The 19,565-nt window shown below is 40.5% G+C and overlaps 1 protein-coding gene across 1 annotated transcript; it reads right to left on the reverse strand.

Annotated features, from left to right (window-relative positions):
• Positions 1-8,140: 8,140 nt before the first annotated feature.
• On the reverse strand, positions 8,141-16,002 carry MAD2L1 (mitotic arrest deficient 2 like 1). The gene is made up of 5 exons (XM_058549980.1): positions 15,846-16,002; positions 14,846-14,992; positions 12,162-12,282; positions 11,065-11,168; positions 8,141-10,342 (listed from the first exon to the last, which is right to left on the reverse strand). The coding sequence occupies exons 1-5, from the start codon at positions 15,916-15,918 to the stop codon at positions 10,170-10,172; spliced, it is 618 nt and encodes a 205-aa protein (XP_058405963.1). The 5' UTR covers positions 15,919-16,002; the 3' UTR covers positions 8,141-10,169.
• Positions 16,003-19,565: the final 3,563 nt, after the last annotated feature.

A 19,565-nucleotide genomic window follows, 5' to 3' on the forward strand; every position in this document is an offset into this window, starting at 1 on the left:
AGACTGAGTTCCAGGAATCCCATTTGACTGGGAACATTCACCTCTCAGTTTTAATGACATAAGATTATCTTTTCTTCTCAAGAAGTTGAGCTATTCAGCCCTTCAGTAAGCAGTAGTTTAATAATTAGAATAATGTAAAAGGTATTTCAATTTGCAGAATCAACATATAAAATGTGAAAGATACTAATGACTGTAAAAGATAATCTAATATTAACATTGATGATGAAAAAATGGGAGTCTGAATGTTAAAGCAGCAGAGAGATGTGGAAGGTAATGTCAGACACAGATTTTTCTCACCTTATATCAAGATATACTATCTAAAATTGATGTGACAAAATACTGAGTTTAAGCATATGATTTAAAATTATAGATAACCACCAGAAAAATCAAACTAATATAACTGGAAAAACTTAGGAGTGGATGGATAAAGAAATATGAACTCGGTTCCTCATCTTTAATAGATACTGTCTAAAGGTGATAAGCAAGAAATGGAAGCATTAACATAGGTGTCAAAGGTGTGGTGATAACCACGAGCAGAACAAGAAATGTTTAAAAAGTGGGAGCTGGAATAGAAATGGGGCGTGGGGGAACAAGGTCAGGTAGAGAATTTACTTTTCATTTGATACCACTCTGTACTGTTTGAACTTTTAGAACTCGTGGACTAATGTTACAGTCTAACAAATACAAGTAAAAAGCCAACTTTCTGCAGCTGCGGCTCTTGGCCCCCTCTCCTTCCCCAGCTGCAGCCTCTCTCTTCACACCAAGGTCAGATCCTAGCAAGACAGGGAGCTGTGAGAGAGAACAGACAAGGTTCTGCCCTGACGGTTGGGTTTTCTGGAGTATTTGTGTGCGTGTGTTTGTGTTCTGTCTGTTCACTGGCCCAACCTTTTGGACTACTACGTTTTGACTACTTTAATCGTGATATTTAGAATCTCCTTAAAGTTCTGCTAAACGTTGGTATCCTTCTGTTACTTCTTGACAGGAGTAATCCTAACTCAGTGGCCTTTACTATGATCCTAGTATTGTAACGTTTTTTTTCACTCTTGACTCTGATCAACTACTGCCTAGCTGGGTCCAAATCAACCTGCTTAGGTAGGAATGAAAAGTCTATGGAAGAGTGATGACAATTACTGTTATCAGAATAAATAAAACGTGGCATATTATTAAGTTAAAATATAGTGCTAAGGGAGGAGAGTGATGGTCATGACCCCATTCCTCATGTTTGCATAGAGAAGAGTGTACTTTACTGTCCTGCAGAGAACACACTTGGAGGAATTGGGGAGTAGAGGTTTTCTCTAGACTGACCACAACCTGGCCCTGAAGTGCAGAAAGCACGAGACACTAGGCACGAGGAAATGAAGAAACCAGAATATTTAAATGTTCTAAGAAGGCAATAATGTCTCAAATGTCACTCTCGGAGAGAAAGTAGGCAATATACATGGGGAGATCTTCACAAGCATCACCAAAACAAAACGAAATAAAGAAATGCAAACACATACTAAACGTGTGGAGGCACGACTGTTGATGGGCAGTTTCTGCTTGGAGAGTGCAGATTTGCAGACTGTGGACTCGGCAGGCGTGCAGCTGGCTGGCCTACAGTGGGACTGACACCCAGCTGCTCTTAAGCCCTCGCTCTCTCCAACACAAGTACCACTAAGGTATCTGCCACGCTCTATGGCTGACAACAGCAATGTCGAACGACACTACACCATTCACTTAATTTGGGGCCATAATTTTGCTTGTGCTAACTTCTCTAGTGGAGCTGCAGTGTCTTTTGTGACTACTGAGCCCTTGGACAGTAGAACTAACTAGAGATTTGAAATAACTTTGAAGAGGCTGAGGAAGCTACACCCATTCCTGTGAGAGACAGCCCAGGACATGCTGCAGCTGGAGGAACCCAGCTGCAGCATGGATCTGAGTCAGACCCTCTGGCTGAGACTGAGCCAACTGTATAAAATTGGGAATGAAGGCATTTGTACTTTAATTTCCGTGTGCTTTTATTTGCAAGGGGATTTAATTTGGGGGAATTTGAATAATAAGGAGAGTTTCATATTGTTCAAATTTGGGACATTTTTATGTTGTTGATCTAGTCCTTGTTTTCTTAAAGTCTGGTGAGCTATTTTGGACAACGTGACTGGACATAATTAGTGATGAGAAATAGAATAGGGAGTGAATTTTCAGCCTAGGGTGCTGCATGGAATCCTGACTCATGTTGCTAGAGTCTTTTGTGGGCAAAAAGCAAGATGCCCACCAGCAGTTCCAGAGGGGCTCTGTGTAGAAAGAAGCAGGCCTTCCTTCTTTCTTCTTTAGGATGGTGGAGCACAATAACTGTGAGCACGCAGACCGCCCTGCTGAGAGGGACAGCCCACCAGGGCTTGCTTCTGACTTGCTTAAGTACAATGGGTTAGCACATTGTTTCCCAACCTTCCTTCATATGTGTGCTGCCTTCATGCTTTTCTGTGTTTCCATATCACCCATGCTAATACCGATCTATTTTCTTTAAATACGCAGTGTGTATTTTTAAAATCTTTTGCTTACGGTAGTGTTAAAATGTATTACATAGTTTTTCTAAAAACAGATTAAAATATATACGTAATTAAGAAAATTTTTTAAAACATGCCTGTCAGCATGCTACCTAAAATCAACTCACATAAGGCCAGGGGAACACACACTGTACTATACTAAAAGATTACGAAGCTGGCACACGTTGGGAGGGATGCCTGTTACTCCACTCTTCAGGCCTCCCTTCCAATCCTGATGACGGAAAGTGGTATTGGAGAAATATTTGGGGCCCCTTTCTCTACTGCTTTCTCACTCCATCCCAAGCAACAAAGACGACGTCTTTCTAAGACTCACAGGAGCTCAAGTGAAGTGCTTCCTCCTCCTGCCCTGGGCTTTCAGCCTGCAGAGCTTACTCCCGGGCTGGAGTGGGGCTTGCGAGGAAGACTGAAGTTGCCTGACCACTCCATAGCTCATGCACGGAGGAGGAGTAGCAAACCCTATTTCTGCTTTAGGTCTAAGCCTCGTTCTCCTACCCAGTTTTACTAGGGAACCCCATAATTTGGGTAAGACATACATTTCAGTCTCCTTCTGTTTCCTGTGTCTATTTCTTAAACTGGTTAAAACGCATAGAGTACAAGCCCAATTCCAACGCAGCATTTGGTTACAAAAACAAGTGAAAGAAAGAAAGAAGAAAGTGTTGGTGGAGAAAGATGAATGCTCCTGTCATACAGCAAAATAGGCTGTGTTTGTGCAATGATAGCTTATTATGAAAAAGTGTTCTTAATAAAGCTAATAATGCAACTCGAATATTGTGGCTACAAGTCCTCACTTCCCCAACTTGGAGTTAGATTCATATGGAACTGTATCTTCTTGGCTGATCTGTGCACACTGGAGCAGGGGGACCCTCCCTTGTTCCCTAGTCTCTGAGAGGCAATGAGATATAGTAGAAACTCGGGCCCAGGGATGGATTCTGGATGTCTGAAGTTGGACAGATTACTAAACCTTCCTGAATCTCAGTTTTCACACGTGTAAAATGGGGATAATAACCCTCATAGGGTTGTTGTGAGGACTGAGATAATGCACGTAATGAACTAGACTGATGCCTGAGCCCCTCCCTGCCCACAAATTGAGCTCAAGATACTCTATGAAGGATTCTTTCTCCCTAGTGTCTCTTCATGGTTATTCTCTGGGACTCACTGGGCATCAGCAGAGTTCTAAAACCTTCATTTTGGATCAAGCCCTTCTTCTCTCTTTGCACTCTTTTCCTCTCACAATTGGCTCTGAATTGAGGTTTTCGGGCTGTTTCTTGCTCCAGAGGACTCCTCATTTGGGACTCAGACTTCATCATTTTCTTTGCCTCATGGCTCTCCCCACATCCCAGCACCAGTTTCTAAGAACACAGGCTATGGCCCAAGTCTCCCACTTCCCCACCAACCCCTACCTCCATTCACTTAGAAGGAACCAGGATGAATTGGTTCTTGGCATGCAGTAGATTATCATTACCCATGAATTTCCTTTCCTACACCTGGAAACTGTGAACTGGTTTTTACCGAGCTGTATTGGCTATTATGATTGAGTACACCGTGATCCAAGAACTGTATTGTAGACTTGAAAGATTTTGGGCATTACAGACTCAACCTTTAAAACCACTAACTTCTGCACTTGGTTAGTTGAGACTGCCATTCAGAAAGAAATTCAGCTCTATGTCTAGGCATCCACTGGATGTGTCCATATCTAGATAGTTTTTAAAGACATTTGAGATCTTTCCCTTGCATGTAAATGGAGTATGGGTGGTCCTGCTTATACTCACAGGCTTTTTTTTAGCACAGATAAAATTCCAAGACAAGGATTTTGATCTGATATAAGTTTCTTGTGCAAACAAACTTGCATAGCAAAATGGTGCAGATAAAAGTAGATGAAAATGGGGTCCGGCCAGGTGGCACAGCGGTTAAGTGTGCGCGCTCCGCTGCAGCGGCCTGGGGTTTGCAGGTTCTGATCCCGGGTGTGCACTGACACACAGCTTGTTAAGTCATGCTGTGGCAGCGTCCCATATAGAGTAGAGGAAGACGGGCACAGATGTTAGCCCAGGGCCAATCTTCCTCAAGAAAAAATGGGAGGGTTGGCATTGGATGTTAGCTCAGGGCTAGTCCTCCTCATGAAAGAAAAAAAAAAGTAGATGAAAATGGAGTTTATACGAATAAATGAAACTATATTATGTTTCTCTAGTATAAAAATAGATCAAATGGACAAAGAGGACAAAAATAGGTGAAATGGTAACAGAAACTGACTTGTGCAATCAGAGGGTCAACTGTGGCATTCTTCTCTCCAGGCCTTTTCTAATAGTTTTGTTGCTAGGGCTACAGTGTTTTTGCCAGATTGGAACAGGATTGTCAACTTGAGTGGAGATTAAGTAGCTTTCCCAAATAGATTTTTTTTTTAATAAGCATCAGTTAATACTGCTAGCTTTTAAAGCCATATTCATGACAAATGGAATGATCGCTGAAGATCTGTTTCTAGAAAATGTAACTAATAAAATTAGAAATTTAATAGACAGGTTCTGTCCCATAGTTATTCCAACACAAACTTTTATCACGGTTACATTGAACAAAATAACTTGACATTTAATAAAAAAAGAATAAGAAATTATTGTTTACAAGTAAAGCCAAAAACTAATTCCCCAAAGAGGAACTGAGGTTGCTTAATACCAATTCTTCTGATTAGTTGGAAAACTATGTTTCACAACTGCTCACAAATTCACACCTGGTTTACTCTTTAAACAGTAGATAAGGTATAAGATAAAGTCCTCTGTCTTTGGTTCCTTCTATTCAGTGGTCAGAGTCAGGTGAGGAAAGTATAAATATAAACTCACCCAATGAGACATGGTCAAGTTTTGTAAGGTGCAGGAAAGGAAAACCAATTTGTTCTGGACACTCCGTTGCTAAAAGGATGTAAAAAGTAAGAGCCATTAGGAAAACGGTGAAGAAACACTTCTTTCGATGAGCTTGTTGAGGAGTCAGAAGAGTTTCCTTGGCCGTGGACAGAAGAGACCTAAACTTTAAAAAACAGTGTAATTGGCCCATTGACCCCGCAATTCTACTTGTGCACTAAAGCATGAGAATTAAATGAAATAATTCATGTAAAGCGCCTAGCAAATAACAGATACTGTATTTTTCCTCCTGATGTCTTCAGATTTTTGTAGTCAGAAATCCTAATGTTAACTTCCAATAAGAAAAGCTGAATATTATAGTCTTCAGAGTCGAAAAGAAATGCACCTTAATTTCAGCATTAATGACATCTGGTGGAAAATATAGGTATTACAATGTGGCATTATAGCTATTCTGATCTTTCATGTGCGGTTATGTACCACATAACGTTTTGGTCAATGACGGACGGCATATGATGGTGGCCCCATAAAATTAGTACCATATAGCCTAGGTGTGTAGAAGGCTACACCATCTAGGTTTGTATAAGTACACTCTATGATGTTTGCACAACAACAAAATCACCTAATAGCATATTTCTCAGAACATATGCCTGTCATGAAGCAATGCATGACTGCATGACTATATAATAAAATTAAGATAAATTTTGCAGACTAAGCAAATGAAAACATAGAGAAAAAAATTAAATGTCTAGTGGATACCCACATTATGCTAATAATTTTTGAGTCTATATTCTAAAATATTAGGAGGGTAATGAAGCTAAGAAACTTGAATGCATTCTAATAAAAACATTTATCCAGCATACATGTTTATAGGGTGATTAAAAATAGATGTATAGGGCCTTTATGCTATTCTGAGTCTCTTTTTATGCCTCATATGCCAAAGAACCTCCCTTTTCAAGGTTTCAGATCAAAATTCACTGGGGGGTGTCCCGAGGAGTACCTCAAAAGAATAGCCAGTTGTGTTTCAGATAATATGGAATTAAGATAAAATAGAAAAAGATCCAATTTGAGATCCTACGGATGGAGACAGCAAATGGTATTGTTTTAAATGTGAGCCTTATATATCACAATATCAAATGCTCTGAGCTAGAGAGGGGTTTGAATATTTGTGACCAGAAAGGCAAACTGTGTTCTATTAAGGGTCAGCAAACTACAACCCATAGGCCAAATGAAGCCCCTCTTTGTTATTGGAACACAGCCATGCTCATTCGTTTACCTGTTGTCTAAGGCTGCTTTCAAGCCACAATGACCAACTGGACTAGGTGCAACAGACCATAAGCCTGCAAAACCTAAACTATTTATTATCTGGCCCTTTAGAGACCAAGTTTGCCAATCCCTGGTCGATTAGATCACTTTCATCAGATTTTCACACCCCTCCACCCATCTCCATGGGAGGAGTATACTTCCCTGGCCACTGAAGTTTGGCTTAGCCATGACTCGCCTTGATCAGTGGAATGTAGGAGAAGTGTCAGTGTAAGAGTTCTGAAGCTAAGGCTTGAGTCCTGGCAAGCCACTGCCCCTTCAATGGTAGAAAGACATGTGACCTGCAGACTTGCATGAGAATGACAAGCACCCCCGCTGACCTGCAGACTGGCAGTAGAAAATGCTTCTTGTTGATATTCTATAGTTGTCTGCTGTACACCATAAGCCAACTAATACATGATTGTCATACCTCAACGTAAACATTCCCACAGAGGCTTGACTTCTCCCATTGATGACTCTGGGAGAATGATCTTGAAGACCAAACGTGGTTCAGTCCCTTCTGGGACTCTATTTCAGACCTTGATGGGCTCGACTGGAGCATGTTTTCATTCCTCTGCCTATGGTGAGCAAAACTGAATCAGAGTCCAGGCCAGATCTAGAGGCCCACCAGATTCTCTTGGCATCTCGGCTTCTGTATGTTGAACATGGGGTGGAAATCGGTCATGATTCTTTCACCCATCCGTCTGTTTAAATATCTCCCTGCTAAGGTGAGCCTCAAGGTCAAGAGAGAGGGTGGGACAAGTCCAGTTGGAGACATAGGCCAAGGCTTTTCCAATCTAGCTTTATCAATAAGCTCATAGCTTGGCTCCTACTCAACTCTGATATTCAATTGATACATAATCTGTCAGGGGTGAAAAAGATCAGGACTAGCTCCTCAGAAATCTCATACAAGTGAATAGTAACATGCAGATAATGTAAAAATCTAATTTAACCCTGTTCACAATGTTGGCTGAGATGAAGTGCTCAAAATATCTAAAATGTGATTTCACATAATTCTTAGTCTTACATCTCAGATTGTTAAAACACAAACGAAGCTTGTCATTATCACTTTTCTTGAAACCATCAGTCATTTGGATAGATCACCGGGTAACACCAGTGGTCCATTTATTACATACAGTTATGCAGAGTTCACACATTTGTCACTGAGAACCCTGAAGCTGCCCTAGTTCTCCAGCTTTCAGCCTTTCCTTTGGTGACTTATGCAGCTAATAGCCTTCCATTAAATTTTTCCAAAGCCAGTTTTTGCTGTTTTCAAATAAACAAGAGCCTAGCTGGTACAGAACCGTTACTAGAGAGTAACCTGCAGGCAACAGATTGTACGGCAGAAGCTCCTATTATTGAGACCAACACTCAAATCCAGAGCACGAATTTCCGGACGTAGCTCTTACAGAAGAGAGGTCAGGACCATAATAAATCACAAGTTAAAAGTAGTAATATTAGGATCATTTAATTTCACAACTAAAGACATAAATGACAGAAACTTAAGTGTTATTAGTAATATATTAGAATGTTGTTACCAGCAAGGTTTTTGGACGAAGAACCATGTTTCATTATTCCCGTTGTTTAGCAAAGAGGCATTCAATGTTTCCCGAAGCCCTCACTCACTGCTTTCTATAAAGATTTTCAAACATATTCCCTAAAATAGGACCACAATTTTCAACTCCCTCCATATTTTTACTGAAGTTCTATTTCTGCTTTCCTTCTCAACCCATATTTCAAATGTTAAGAGGTAACGAACAACCCAGGAATTCAAATGTTTCAATCTTAATAGTGTCCACTTTGTAATATACCTCATGTTGTCTGGAAGCCTGACTCTTGCCTATACCAAAGCCACTATCATTTCCATTTCTGCAAAACTACTTTTCTTATTCAGGAAACAGAAAGCTTGTGGGTGGCCCTCAATTAGGCAGCGTCAACCACTCTAAGAAATGGGCTTTCACAGCAGCATTCACCATGCTCATCATCAAATACTGCCTCCTATTTATCCAGCACTGAAAGATGAAAGAATGAAAGACAGCATCCTTTACCCTTAAACAGCACACCGTTGGATCAAAGAGAGAAGATTATCCAGGGGAAATAACAAAGACTGAATGCATAATGAAATGAACCTTTCTCTCCTTCATAAGACCTCAACCTTCAGAAAGGCCAGGATCTTGTTTCATTCGTTCTGGCACTTGGCAAAGTACTCTACATATTAATAGATGCTCAATATGTAATTTTTGAATGGATCGATACAGATTCTATGTATTTACTTAATAGTGAAGGTTAAGTGAATTAATATATATAAAGAGCTTAGAACAGTGCCTGATAATAAGCAGTTAATAAACTGAACTATTACAAAATAAGATAAGATTTAGAAAAGACGTTTTAGAAGTCTGTCTTAAACTGACCTCAGAAAAATAGTTGGAAACTGGGTAGAAAGAACATACCTGATGAGAGTATTAATGAAGGCACAGGAATAAGCGTGGTGTTTAAGTATATAAGGAAAACTAGGCTGACAGGAAGACTAGGAGAATAGAAAGGCTCTACAATTCAATGTTTGCTAAACTGAATTAATTCCAAATGACATTTATTGTTTTACAAACAATAATACTTATTTTAAAACTACTGTTGAGATGAAGGGGGTATAATCAAAGCTTGTCCATTAAACTGAAAGTACCTCAAGACTTAACTCGACTTTGTATCCTTAGGCCCTACAACCTAGTGGGCACAAGAAATCATTTGCTGCACAGAATCCATCCTAACTACTATTTAACTGTATTAAACCACACCAATATAAAAATATTTTAAGACGAATTTAAAACATACACATTTAACTTTATTTCATCATTGTGATTTAAAGCTTGATTTTATAAAACATAAAAAGACATTTTTAAGAGATCTGTATCATAGGAATTGAACGAGTAGAAATATTCATAGCTTCATGGGTTCAAGTTATATAAATTAAAATCAAATAATTGGAAGTGTTTTTAATATGGAAACTACAAATGCAGTCAACAGCAAAAGGACCTAATAGGAACAATATTTCATTACTTATGGATAATATTGGTTACTTTTAAGATCTAAACAAAGCTTCTGAATATTCAGACTTCTTTTGCTGTATCTCCCTACCCATATTCTGAGTCAAGTTACTTGACCAAAAAGTCTTATTTAGGAAGGCATTTAGCTTTACAGCAAAAGTTTTCCCATCCACAGTTACCACCTTCAAAGGAACCGACATGACAGTGCTGATGTAATCTGCTGGTTCTCTCTTGAACAGTGTCCAATAAGTTATGTCAACCCTATGGAAAGTCAAACCGGTACCAAAAAATGGAACAATTATGCACAGTTCAGTAAAGTATGTGAAGTTTTCCCCTTCTAGAAATTAACCAATGAAATAAAACACATCAACTACAGTTGACTTGGCTTTAGGAAAACCACATTTGAGAATTACAACCACATTATTGTCCTTATCTCATCTTCAGTCATTGACAGGAATTTTGTAGGCCACCATGCTATTTACTTTGTGGATTGTAGTAGTAAATGAACGAAGCCGGACTTCCTCCGAGTTGGTAATGAACTGTGGTCCTGATTCTTCCCATTTTTCAGGTACAACCAAATCTTTGTCTGTATAAATCAGTAGATCAAATGAACCTAAAATGGGGATAAGATGGTTAAAGTACATTATTTTTTCAAAAGTAAAACTACCCTCCTTGTCTCTCTCACATTTTCAACCACCTGAGGTGTTAGAAAAGATAGTTTAGCCTGGTCTCTACTCACTAGTTAATTGCTTTTCCTCAATGGAAATTTATTTTAGTACACAAAATATTGCATTCCGTATACATTATCTTACGAAAACTTCAAGTTTTTTTTCTTTAACGAGAAAACCATTAAAAATATTTGCAGAAAGTGTATAATCACATGGGATAGTATGAATAAGCCAGAGGAAAGCTAACATTTTGGTTCTGTGACTGCTGTGTCCCAGTGCCCAGAACAGCATCCGACATATAGTAGGTATTCAGGAACTATCTGATGAATGAAGGAATAACTAAGAAAAGCAAGACACAATTAGAGCTATCATCTTAATTATAGACATAAAAATGTGTAGAAAATAAAAACCGTGAAAGGAATTACATCAAAACATTCAAGAGTGAGTATTGTGGAATACTTTCATTCCTTTCCTTTTCAGCATTTCCAAATTTTCTAGAATACACATAACAATAGAACAACAATACTTTTGTTTTATAATGCTTTTTTCCTCATTTATATTACATGATATTGATAAGAAAAAATTTCATAAAGGGGTAATTCTTAAATCAGTAGCTTAGTCTTTTCTCCAACAAATTTAAGCCAATGTGAAGTTGTACAATACTTACAAGAAACTTCCAGCAGTGGCAGAAATGTCACCGTAGCTGTGATCTGTCTGATCACTGAACGGATTTCATCTTGGATAGCTTTCTGAGACTTTTCTCTGGGTGCACTATCAAAGAAACCAAATCAATGAATTCATTTTAAGTTTTAACAAGTTATTTTAAAAACTGGTAAGATTATTTATCTGATTAAATGCTTCCAAAATCAAATAAGTAACACATTAAAAGAGGTTTTTAAAAAATGAGTATAAGTACATCCTTCGGACCTATAATCTAGTAGGCACAATATGCATCTTTATTATTTCATTTATCCTTCCAAGCATCTTTTAGGATAGGTCTTAGTACTAGGTCATTTAATATCACACGACTAGAAAATCTGTCAAGTGTTTCAAGCTAAGAAAATGTCAGCACCTCTTAAAATAAAAATAACAAGTGGTATCTAAAACATTTAATTGGTATAATCATTTTGTCATTTTTAGTAATGCTTAAATGTCTAATTCCCTATTGCCTCAAATAAGATATTAAATTTTAAGTCAAATTATTTTTATAAGCTAAAAATGTTCTAAAATAGACCAAAGGCTTCAGAAGCAAACTGCATTTCATTATAAGAAGTGGTTCTGAGTTTACAGGTAAGCACACCTAGGACAATGGTAGACATTAGCATATAATGATGGGCATTTCCCATCCAGCAGGTCTGGAAACTTCAGAGTTTATGAAGTGTCTCAGGAAGTTTGTGGCACTGTAAGCTGGGAGAGAGTCTAGGATAATCCCTTATGGTTAAAAGTACCTTTAAACAATTCATTATGTGGCCCATCTAGTACATCATGTGTAGTTTTGCATATACCACCATAAATACTAAGGTTTGAAGGTCACCGACTTAGACTAAAGGCAATTATGTTAAAAGTACACTCTCTATACAAATCAGTGATACGCTAAAGTGAGCAAAATTCTTTTCCACAGGAGACTAAAATCAAATTAAACATATCTTAGAAACAAACTACACCTTATATGAACCTAGTTCAATATAATTAGAACTCATTTAGTAAAGAAAACAAGTTTTGGAAAAAATATATGAAAGTGAAAATAGTCTAATTCATACTTACCTGTCATCTTTTGCAGTCTTGTCACACTCAATATCAAATTGCCATCTTTCAAGGACCTCACCATTTTCAATATTTGAGATGACTACCACCAGTTTCTGAACTGAACACTTGTATAACCAATCTGCAATATACAACAAGGCATCTTTTTTGGTCCACTGCATTACAAATCAACTCACTTCTCAGGTCCCACCTCCTATCAGCAAATTCTTACCACTGGTATTTTGGAACTCCTCCAACCTGCACAGAAACACTGCCCCATCACTGCTCCTGTTTTCAAATTCTCCGTGTTTGTACCAGGTATAGTGGTGGGTGCTGAGGAGAGTAGTGAACATCCAGTACTTCCATCTTAATCCAAGGTTAGAGTGCAGGAGCCAGGCATTAACCTCATCACTGCACCAACACATGTGAAACTATAATTGTACAAACACTCAAAAGGGAAGAGCATCTGCCCAGAGGACTGCAAGGAGGCCAATACAACTGCAGTTAAGCAAGGGAGAAAGAACAAGGTAAGTCTGGCCAGATGCATAGGGCCAGACAAGGCCACGTGGGCCAAATTAAAGAAATTATACTTTAAGAACCAGGGAAGTCATTACTGTGTTTGAAGCTCGGTGTGAGGTAATTAGACTTGTATTTCAAAACCATCAAGTCTGGCTGTGATATAGAAAGGGAACTGGAGGTAAAGAGGGGATCTAGGGACACTAGTTAATTAGTAATTAAAACAAGAGGTAACGAAAGCTTGTAGGAGGATAAACTGGTAGAGATGGAGCAGTAGACAGAGTCAAGAGATTTTGTGGTTATAATGCTTCAGATTTATTGGATTACCTATGAGAGTAAGGAAGAGGAAGGAGTTGGGGACAGCTCCCAGGTTCCTGGCTTACATCAATAGTTGGGTGGCTGTCCATTCAGAGAGGAAAGAGAAGTGAAATGGAGATGATCCTAAACTTAGTTTTTAATATGCTGAGTTTGAAGTATCCCTGAGACAGCCACATGAAGATATCAAGAGAGCCACTTGATATATGAGCTTAGAGTTCAGAAAGACTTGGGTTAGATGTAAGTTTGTGAGTCAACTATACAGATGTTGTTAATGGAGCTAGGAACGTGTCAGAGATCATCGAGAGAGAGATTATAGTGAGAAGAGGGCCTGCAATTGACCCCTGAATAAATCTAGGAAATTGGGATAGTATATCCAGGAATCAGCAGGTTTTTTTTTTAAAGAGACAAAATAATTCAGTAATATTTAAGGCTTGTGGGCCACCTAGGTCTCTGTTGCATATTCTTTTCAAAACAACTCTTTAAAAACGTAAAAATATTCTCGCTGACCCCTGGCATATATCAACAACTTTTTCTCAGTTTAGCTCTGAAAAGGAGGAGATTAGGTGGTAATTTGAAGATTTGAGGTAGGTGGTAATTTTTCTTTAAAATTGGAGAGAGATGAAACCAACGGGAATAATCCAAATCAAAACAAAGAAGTCGAAAATACAACAGAAAACATAGGATAAAGTCCCTCAGAAGGCTAGAGGGATGGGATTCAAAACAGATTGAACAATTTGCCTCTAAGGAGAGCAATTCCTCCATTTTAACTAAACTAAAAGGAAGAAGTTAAATAGGATGGTCTAGATACATCTGAGGTGTCTCAAAGGAGACAATCCAAAACACCAGTAGCTTAGGTAAGTATTGCTTCTTCATCAAATTAAGATGAAGACACAGCTCTATAGTTGCCTAGAGGTTTCCAGGCCAAATAATCTGAGTATAGCCCTATAAATAAGTATGGGAAACTATGGGTAATTTAGCTCTGAAGTTAATAAAAATACAATAATGTAATTTTAAAAATGAAGCTACTTGAAACAATATATATATGAGATTCATGAATTTAAAAATTAAAAAAAAAAAGATGACCACTGTAGTGTGTTTTGGAACTAGTATTTTGGATTATCAAATGGGAACATTTTACAACACAGAAAAATTAAAAGAATCCTAAGTGTTGAGAAACATAAAAGAGAAACTAATAGGAATTCTAGAGGAAGGAAAAAAAGGAATAGATGGAAAACAAGTATTGATCCAACAATACAGCAACTTCTTGAGCTAAAAAAAATGAGTGTTCAGATAGAAAAAGCTTACTGACTCACAGGCAAGATTTTTAAAAAAGACAAATGGAAACAGGTGAAAAACAAGAAAACTCTACTGGGCTCTACTATTTAGTACTTGTTCTTTTTTTTTTTCTTTTTTTAAGTTTAGTTCCCACGTTGAATCCAATTTTATTTCCTTGATCTTAATAATGACAACTTTAGACTCCAAGCAGCTACAGAATATATATAATATTAAGAATGTATAGTGGATTTTTCTCAGATAATGAACACCATCATAATTATGTAAAATTCCAACTTGCTCCATTTGGCCACATGAATTGCACGAGTCATTTCTAAGGGAGTTGATGGAGGCTGTCTTGTTAAGCCGTCTCAGATTCCTCACATCAAAATATTCAGCTCACTCAAAATGTGGTGGGGGAAGGGTGGGATTTCTTTCAATTTACATTGTTTGCTTCCTCCCAGCTGAGTCAGTATATCTGAGATGGTAGTGTGTTTTACAACCCTATGTACAGAGCTGAAAGATGACCACCAAGACGCTAGAAAATGTGGATTCTAGAAGGCCTGCAAAACTCAAAACCGTTTCCAACAACTGAATACCTTTTAGTTGTTCCACCACATTATTGAGGTATTTTATGAGCTCCGGATCAGTAGTTACAAGCAGGGTGAGTCCATATTTCTGCACTCGAGTAAAGGTTTCAGATGGATATATGCCACGCTGATATAAAATGCTATTGATGCCAAATGCTGAAAAGAAAAAAAATGTTGAACTTATTATCACTTTGTAACTCGGGAAAACAAAACATTTAGATCTGGCTTTGGTTTCATTAATGGTATGTCTGTAAATGCCTGAACAGACGTGTTTGTGCGGGTCTTGCTGAAAGCACAGTAGGTACAAAATTTCATTAAAAATCCTTGAAGTCTTGCTTCTAAGTAAAAGAGAGAAAGCAATGCCTGCATTTTGTGGCAATAAAAGAAAAATGCCAAACTGCATTAATCTACCACTGCCAAATTTCATTTCATTGTAATCCAAGTCCAAATTCAGATTATGTGGTTCGGGGATGTCAAAGAGGCTTCGGCGCGCGTTAGCAACTGACTGGCTGGTCCAAGGCCCCGGGCAAACCTCTCTCTGTCTTTTTCCTCCTTTTCCTCTCACAAGTCCTGCCAGGTTCTAACAGAAGGAAGGACCGGCCAGGTGCAGAACAGCGCTTCCCAAAGTCGAGTGCATCACCGCCAACCCCAGAATCACCCACACGTGCCCCCCGCCCCGGTCGCATTACGTCCCAAGGCCCTGGGGCGGCGGGGGGGCAGACACGGATCTGCACTTTAAAGAACCGCCCCAGGGCAGGGGCCGTACCCGGCGAGGCAGGCCGCCGCAGCACCGAGGCCTCCTCCTCCGCCATTAGCACCGCGGCCGGGGGAGACGCCCGCACCCGCCTCTCCCCAGATTCCTCCGGCCGGACGGGAGGCCGGGACAGACAGGGCTCGAGTTCGCGGCCGCTGCGGGCCCCCCGGCTTCCCCGCCGCGGAGCCGAGCCGCGGGCCTACCGGGCGGCCTGCCCCGGCCTCCCCGCCCCCGGCCTCCGCCAGGAGGACTCACAGAAGAACTCGGCCACGATCTCGGCGCTCCCGCGCAGGGTGATGCCTTGCTCCCGGGAGAGCTGCAACGCCATGGCCAGGCCACAGACGGAGGCGCGCGCTTCCTCGGGGGGGCAGGAGCAGCAGGGGCTCTCGCAGCAGTTGCCCGCCACTCGTTTCAAAAGTAACGACGCAGCACGCCGTCGGGCCCTTCGCGCAGGCGCGACCAGCCTCTAAGCCCCGCCCCCGCGACGGGCGCAGGCGCAGTGGGTCAGCGTGGTCACGCTGTGCCGGGCGTCCTAACCCGGTGGGTGTCTGCGGGCAGTTCCCGTTGCGGTCGGCTAGGTGGAGCGGAGGGAGGAAGACGGCACGTCCCGGTCTTGTTGGCCGCTCCCTAGGCCTGCAGACTGAGCGACCGAGGAGCACAGATTCTGCGTTCGGAAGATATTTTCAAAATGATATGAACTCCCCAGGGATCCCTAGTGGAGGGCTGAGACTTGGGCTGGACACGTTGGGAGTTCGGAAGGCAGCGGCGCACAGCCGAGCCTCGGCTTTAGAGGCCTCGATGGCTGTGGGAGCGCGGCTTTTCCCGAGAAACTGGGGTGGGGGCCAAAGGGGCGAACCGCAGCCGTTTTTCTGCCTAGTCTGCGTCTGCCCTGGGCTCCGCCCGCCTCCACCCCCAGCCCCCTGCGCGGCCGAGTCTGGGGCGGCTGGGGGTGCAGCTTGCTCTCCGTCCGCCCTGCCCACCCGCAGGCGGCTGGTCAGGAACAAGGTCACCTCGCCAAAAAGGCCCCTCAACACTGAAGAACTTTTCCGTGGATTTTGACGCACAAATTCAATGACTTCATGTTAGGATGAGAGGTATAAAGGAGATGGTGCACAATTAATGTTCATGGCCGTTGTGAAACGAGTTTATTCTTGTAGCAGGTGGAAAGATTATTTGTAAAATGCAGTCTGAAAAACTGTACCAGACATACTGTGTTATTTAATTATATGAGAAATGGCTGAGTGTATTAGTTTTCTATTGCTGCAGAACAAATTACCACGAATTAGTGGTGTGAACAGGCGTTTATTATGTCAGTCCCGTAGGTCAGGAGTCTGGGCGTGGCCTAGCTGAGTGTTCTGAAATAAAGGCGTCTGTGCGTGGGATCTCGTCTAAGGGCTGGGGTCCTCTTCCAAGCCCCTTGGTGGTTGGCAGGATTAACGTCCTTGTGGTTCTTTGTCTTGCCAGCTGTTGGCCAGAGGCCAGGTTTGTGCCTTTGCCAGGTACAGTAAGCCTTCTCACACTTGTAGTCTCCCTGACTTCAGGGAGTTCCCTTTTAAGGGCTTGCCTGACTAGGTCAGACCCGGTCAAACAGTTTCTCCTTTGATGAACGTAATCCCAGAAGTGATAGGCCCTCATATTCACAGGTTCTGGCCCCGCTCAAGGGAGAGGAGTTATATAGGATGTGCTCCCTAGAGACCAGGAATTTTGGAGGCCATCTTAGAATTCTGCCTATCACAGTTATATATCAGATTTTGATCACTTTGAAGATTAAAACATAGGTATAATAAGTAAGAGGCTGACGACCCAACAAAATATTTTCCTTACATCCTTCAGTCTCTGTGGTACGTGTGTGTATCTGTGTGTGTAAATCACCATCTTTTCACTCCTTGCACCAGGAACTTGAGTTAGAGTGCAATGCTACCTTACTGTGTATACAAATTGTCTCTCTTTCTAAGGAACTTTATGTTAATACTCAGCAATTCAGGAAAGACTTCCTTAGGTTTCATAGTAATATAGCTTGTAAATTAGCTGAAGATGCAAATAATTGTTAGTATAATTTTGGAGATTCTAGAATTTAAAAGGCTAGCAAAATGTATTTTTCCATGTATAGATGAAGTATTTTTTAAATACTTTATTTGTGCTCTGTGAGGAGATATAAGAAATAATTAAGGCTTAGAAGGTGTGGTCTGTGCTTTTTGAGTTTATAATCTAGTTTTGATTAAATATGCATACTTAAGGGGAAAAAAAAAGAAAAATTAAAGGCTTACAAATTTGACCTTACTTGCCTTCTGCCTACCTGGGCAGCCCTGTACTTTCCTAGTCTGCCTGATCCTTTAGTAACTTTTCCATCTCAGGGTTTTTCATAATGTGCTTTCCTCTGCTTAGAAATTTCATTTTATCTGTTCAAATTTCAAGTTATGTTTATATTCTTCTCTTTTTTTTTGCTGAGGAAGATTCACCCTCAGCTGACATCTGTGCCAGTCTTCCTCTATTTTATATGTGGGATGCTGCCACAACATGGCTGCTGATGAGTGGTATAGGTCTACGCCCAGGAACTGAACCAGTCCGCGGAAGTGGAGCGCACCGAACTTAACCACTAGGCAATGGGGCCAGCCCCTATATTCTTTTTTTAACTTAAATGTTGTATTAAAGAAATTTTCTTTGACCCCTCAGACTATAAGGTCCTGCTCTTAGGCATTTTCATAGCATTTCATAGTGCTATTTCAGAGCATTGCTTTCAAGGTCAGAATGAAAATAATTACCTTGTTATGATTATAGAATGATTTGAGTTCCATCTTCCCTGTTTTGGTGGAGGATCCATGATGATATTTGGTGGGTGCTCCACAAATATTTGTTGAAGGAATGAGCATTTGAATAGTTTCCTAGGAAAACTTGACAGAAGAACCGAAAACATTTTCCCATTGGAGAGCAGCTTGGATGGATGAGGTGAGGCCACATTTAGGGAGCTCTGAATACCCATCTATGTTGATTGAACTGGAAGTACCAGGGATTTCTAGGTTCTTAGGATTGAAATGATTAGCGGGACATTTTCTCAGGTGTAAATTCAGTAATGGTTGTAGAAATGATTGTGTACAGGACGACTGTGAGTGGTAGTCCTCAAACTTAAGAATGTGAAAGAATCACTTGGGTATTTTGCTAAATATGTATTTTCCTGGCTTCTATTCCCCCTTCTCCAAGCCTGAGTCAGTCCAGTACCACAGCTACTAGCCATGGGTGGCTGCTTCAGCATTTAAAATGTGCTGGTCTGAACTGAGATATGCTACAAGTATGAAATACCTGATTTCAGAGACGATAAAAAAAGAATGTAAAGAATTACATTGATATGTTTTTTAATTAATTACATATTGAAATGATATTTTACATGCATTGGATTAAATAAAACATATTATTAAAATAATTTCACTTGTGTCTTTTTAGCTTTTTAATCTGACTACCAGAACATTTAAAATTACATATGTCACTCATGTTATATTTCTATTGGACGGTGCTGGTCTACTTTATGGGGTTTAAGAGATGACGTGTTTTAACCAGCGTCCCAAATGATTCTGATGCAAGTTCTTAAATCACTTTTTGAAAAGCAGTAGACTATGATGGATATTTTAGCCATGCAGGCCTAGGAGGTTGAGAGCCTGGCCTAGATGGATGCCAGAGAGTTTGAATAAGAAGGCACCACATCAGGGGCTGGCCCTGTGGCTTGGCGGTTAAGTGCATGTGCTCCACTACTGGAGGCCTGGGTTCGGATCCCAAGTGCGCACCGACGCACAGCTCGTCCAGCCATGCTGAGGCGGCGTCCCACATACGGCAACTACAATGCTGTGCAACTATGACATACACCTTTCTACTGGGGCTTTGGGGAGAAAAAGGAGGAGGACTGGCAATAGATGTTAGCTCAGGGCCAGTCTTCCTCAGCAAAAAGAGGATGATTGGCATGGTTGTTAGCTCTGGGCTGATCTT

Source organism: Diceros bicornis, chromosome 11 (assembly GCF_020826845.1).
Source record: "Diceros bicornis minor isolate mBicDic1 chromosome 11, mDicBic1.mat.cur, whole genome shotgun sequence".
Taxonomy (NCBI): Eukaryota; Metazoa; Chordata; class Mammalia; order Perissodactyla; family Rhinocerotidae; genus Diceros; species Diceros bicornis.

Coding starts and splice junctions, on each gene's coding strand:
- MAD2L1 (XM_058549980.1), bottom strand. CDS start 15,918: ATGGCGTTGCAGCTCTCCCGGGAGCAAGGCATCACCCTGCGCGGGAGC. Junction 14,993..15,845: donor GATCGTGGCCGAGTTCTTCT/GTGAGTCCTCCT, acceptor TTTTCTTTTCAG/CATTTGGCATCAATAGCATT. Junction 10,343..11,064: donor GCCACTGCTGGAAGTTTCTT/GTAAGTATTGTA, acceptor TCCCCATTTTAG/GTTCATTTGATCTACTGATT.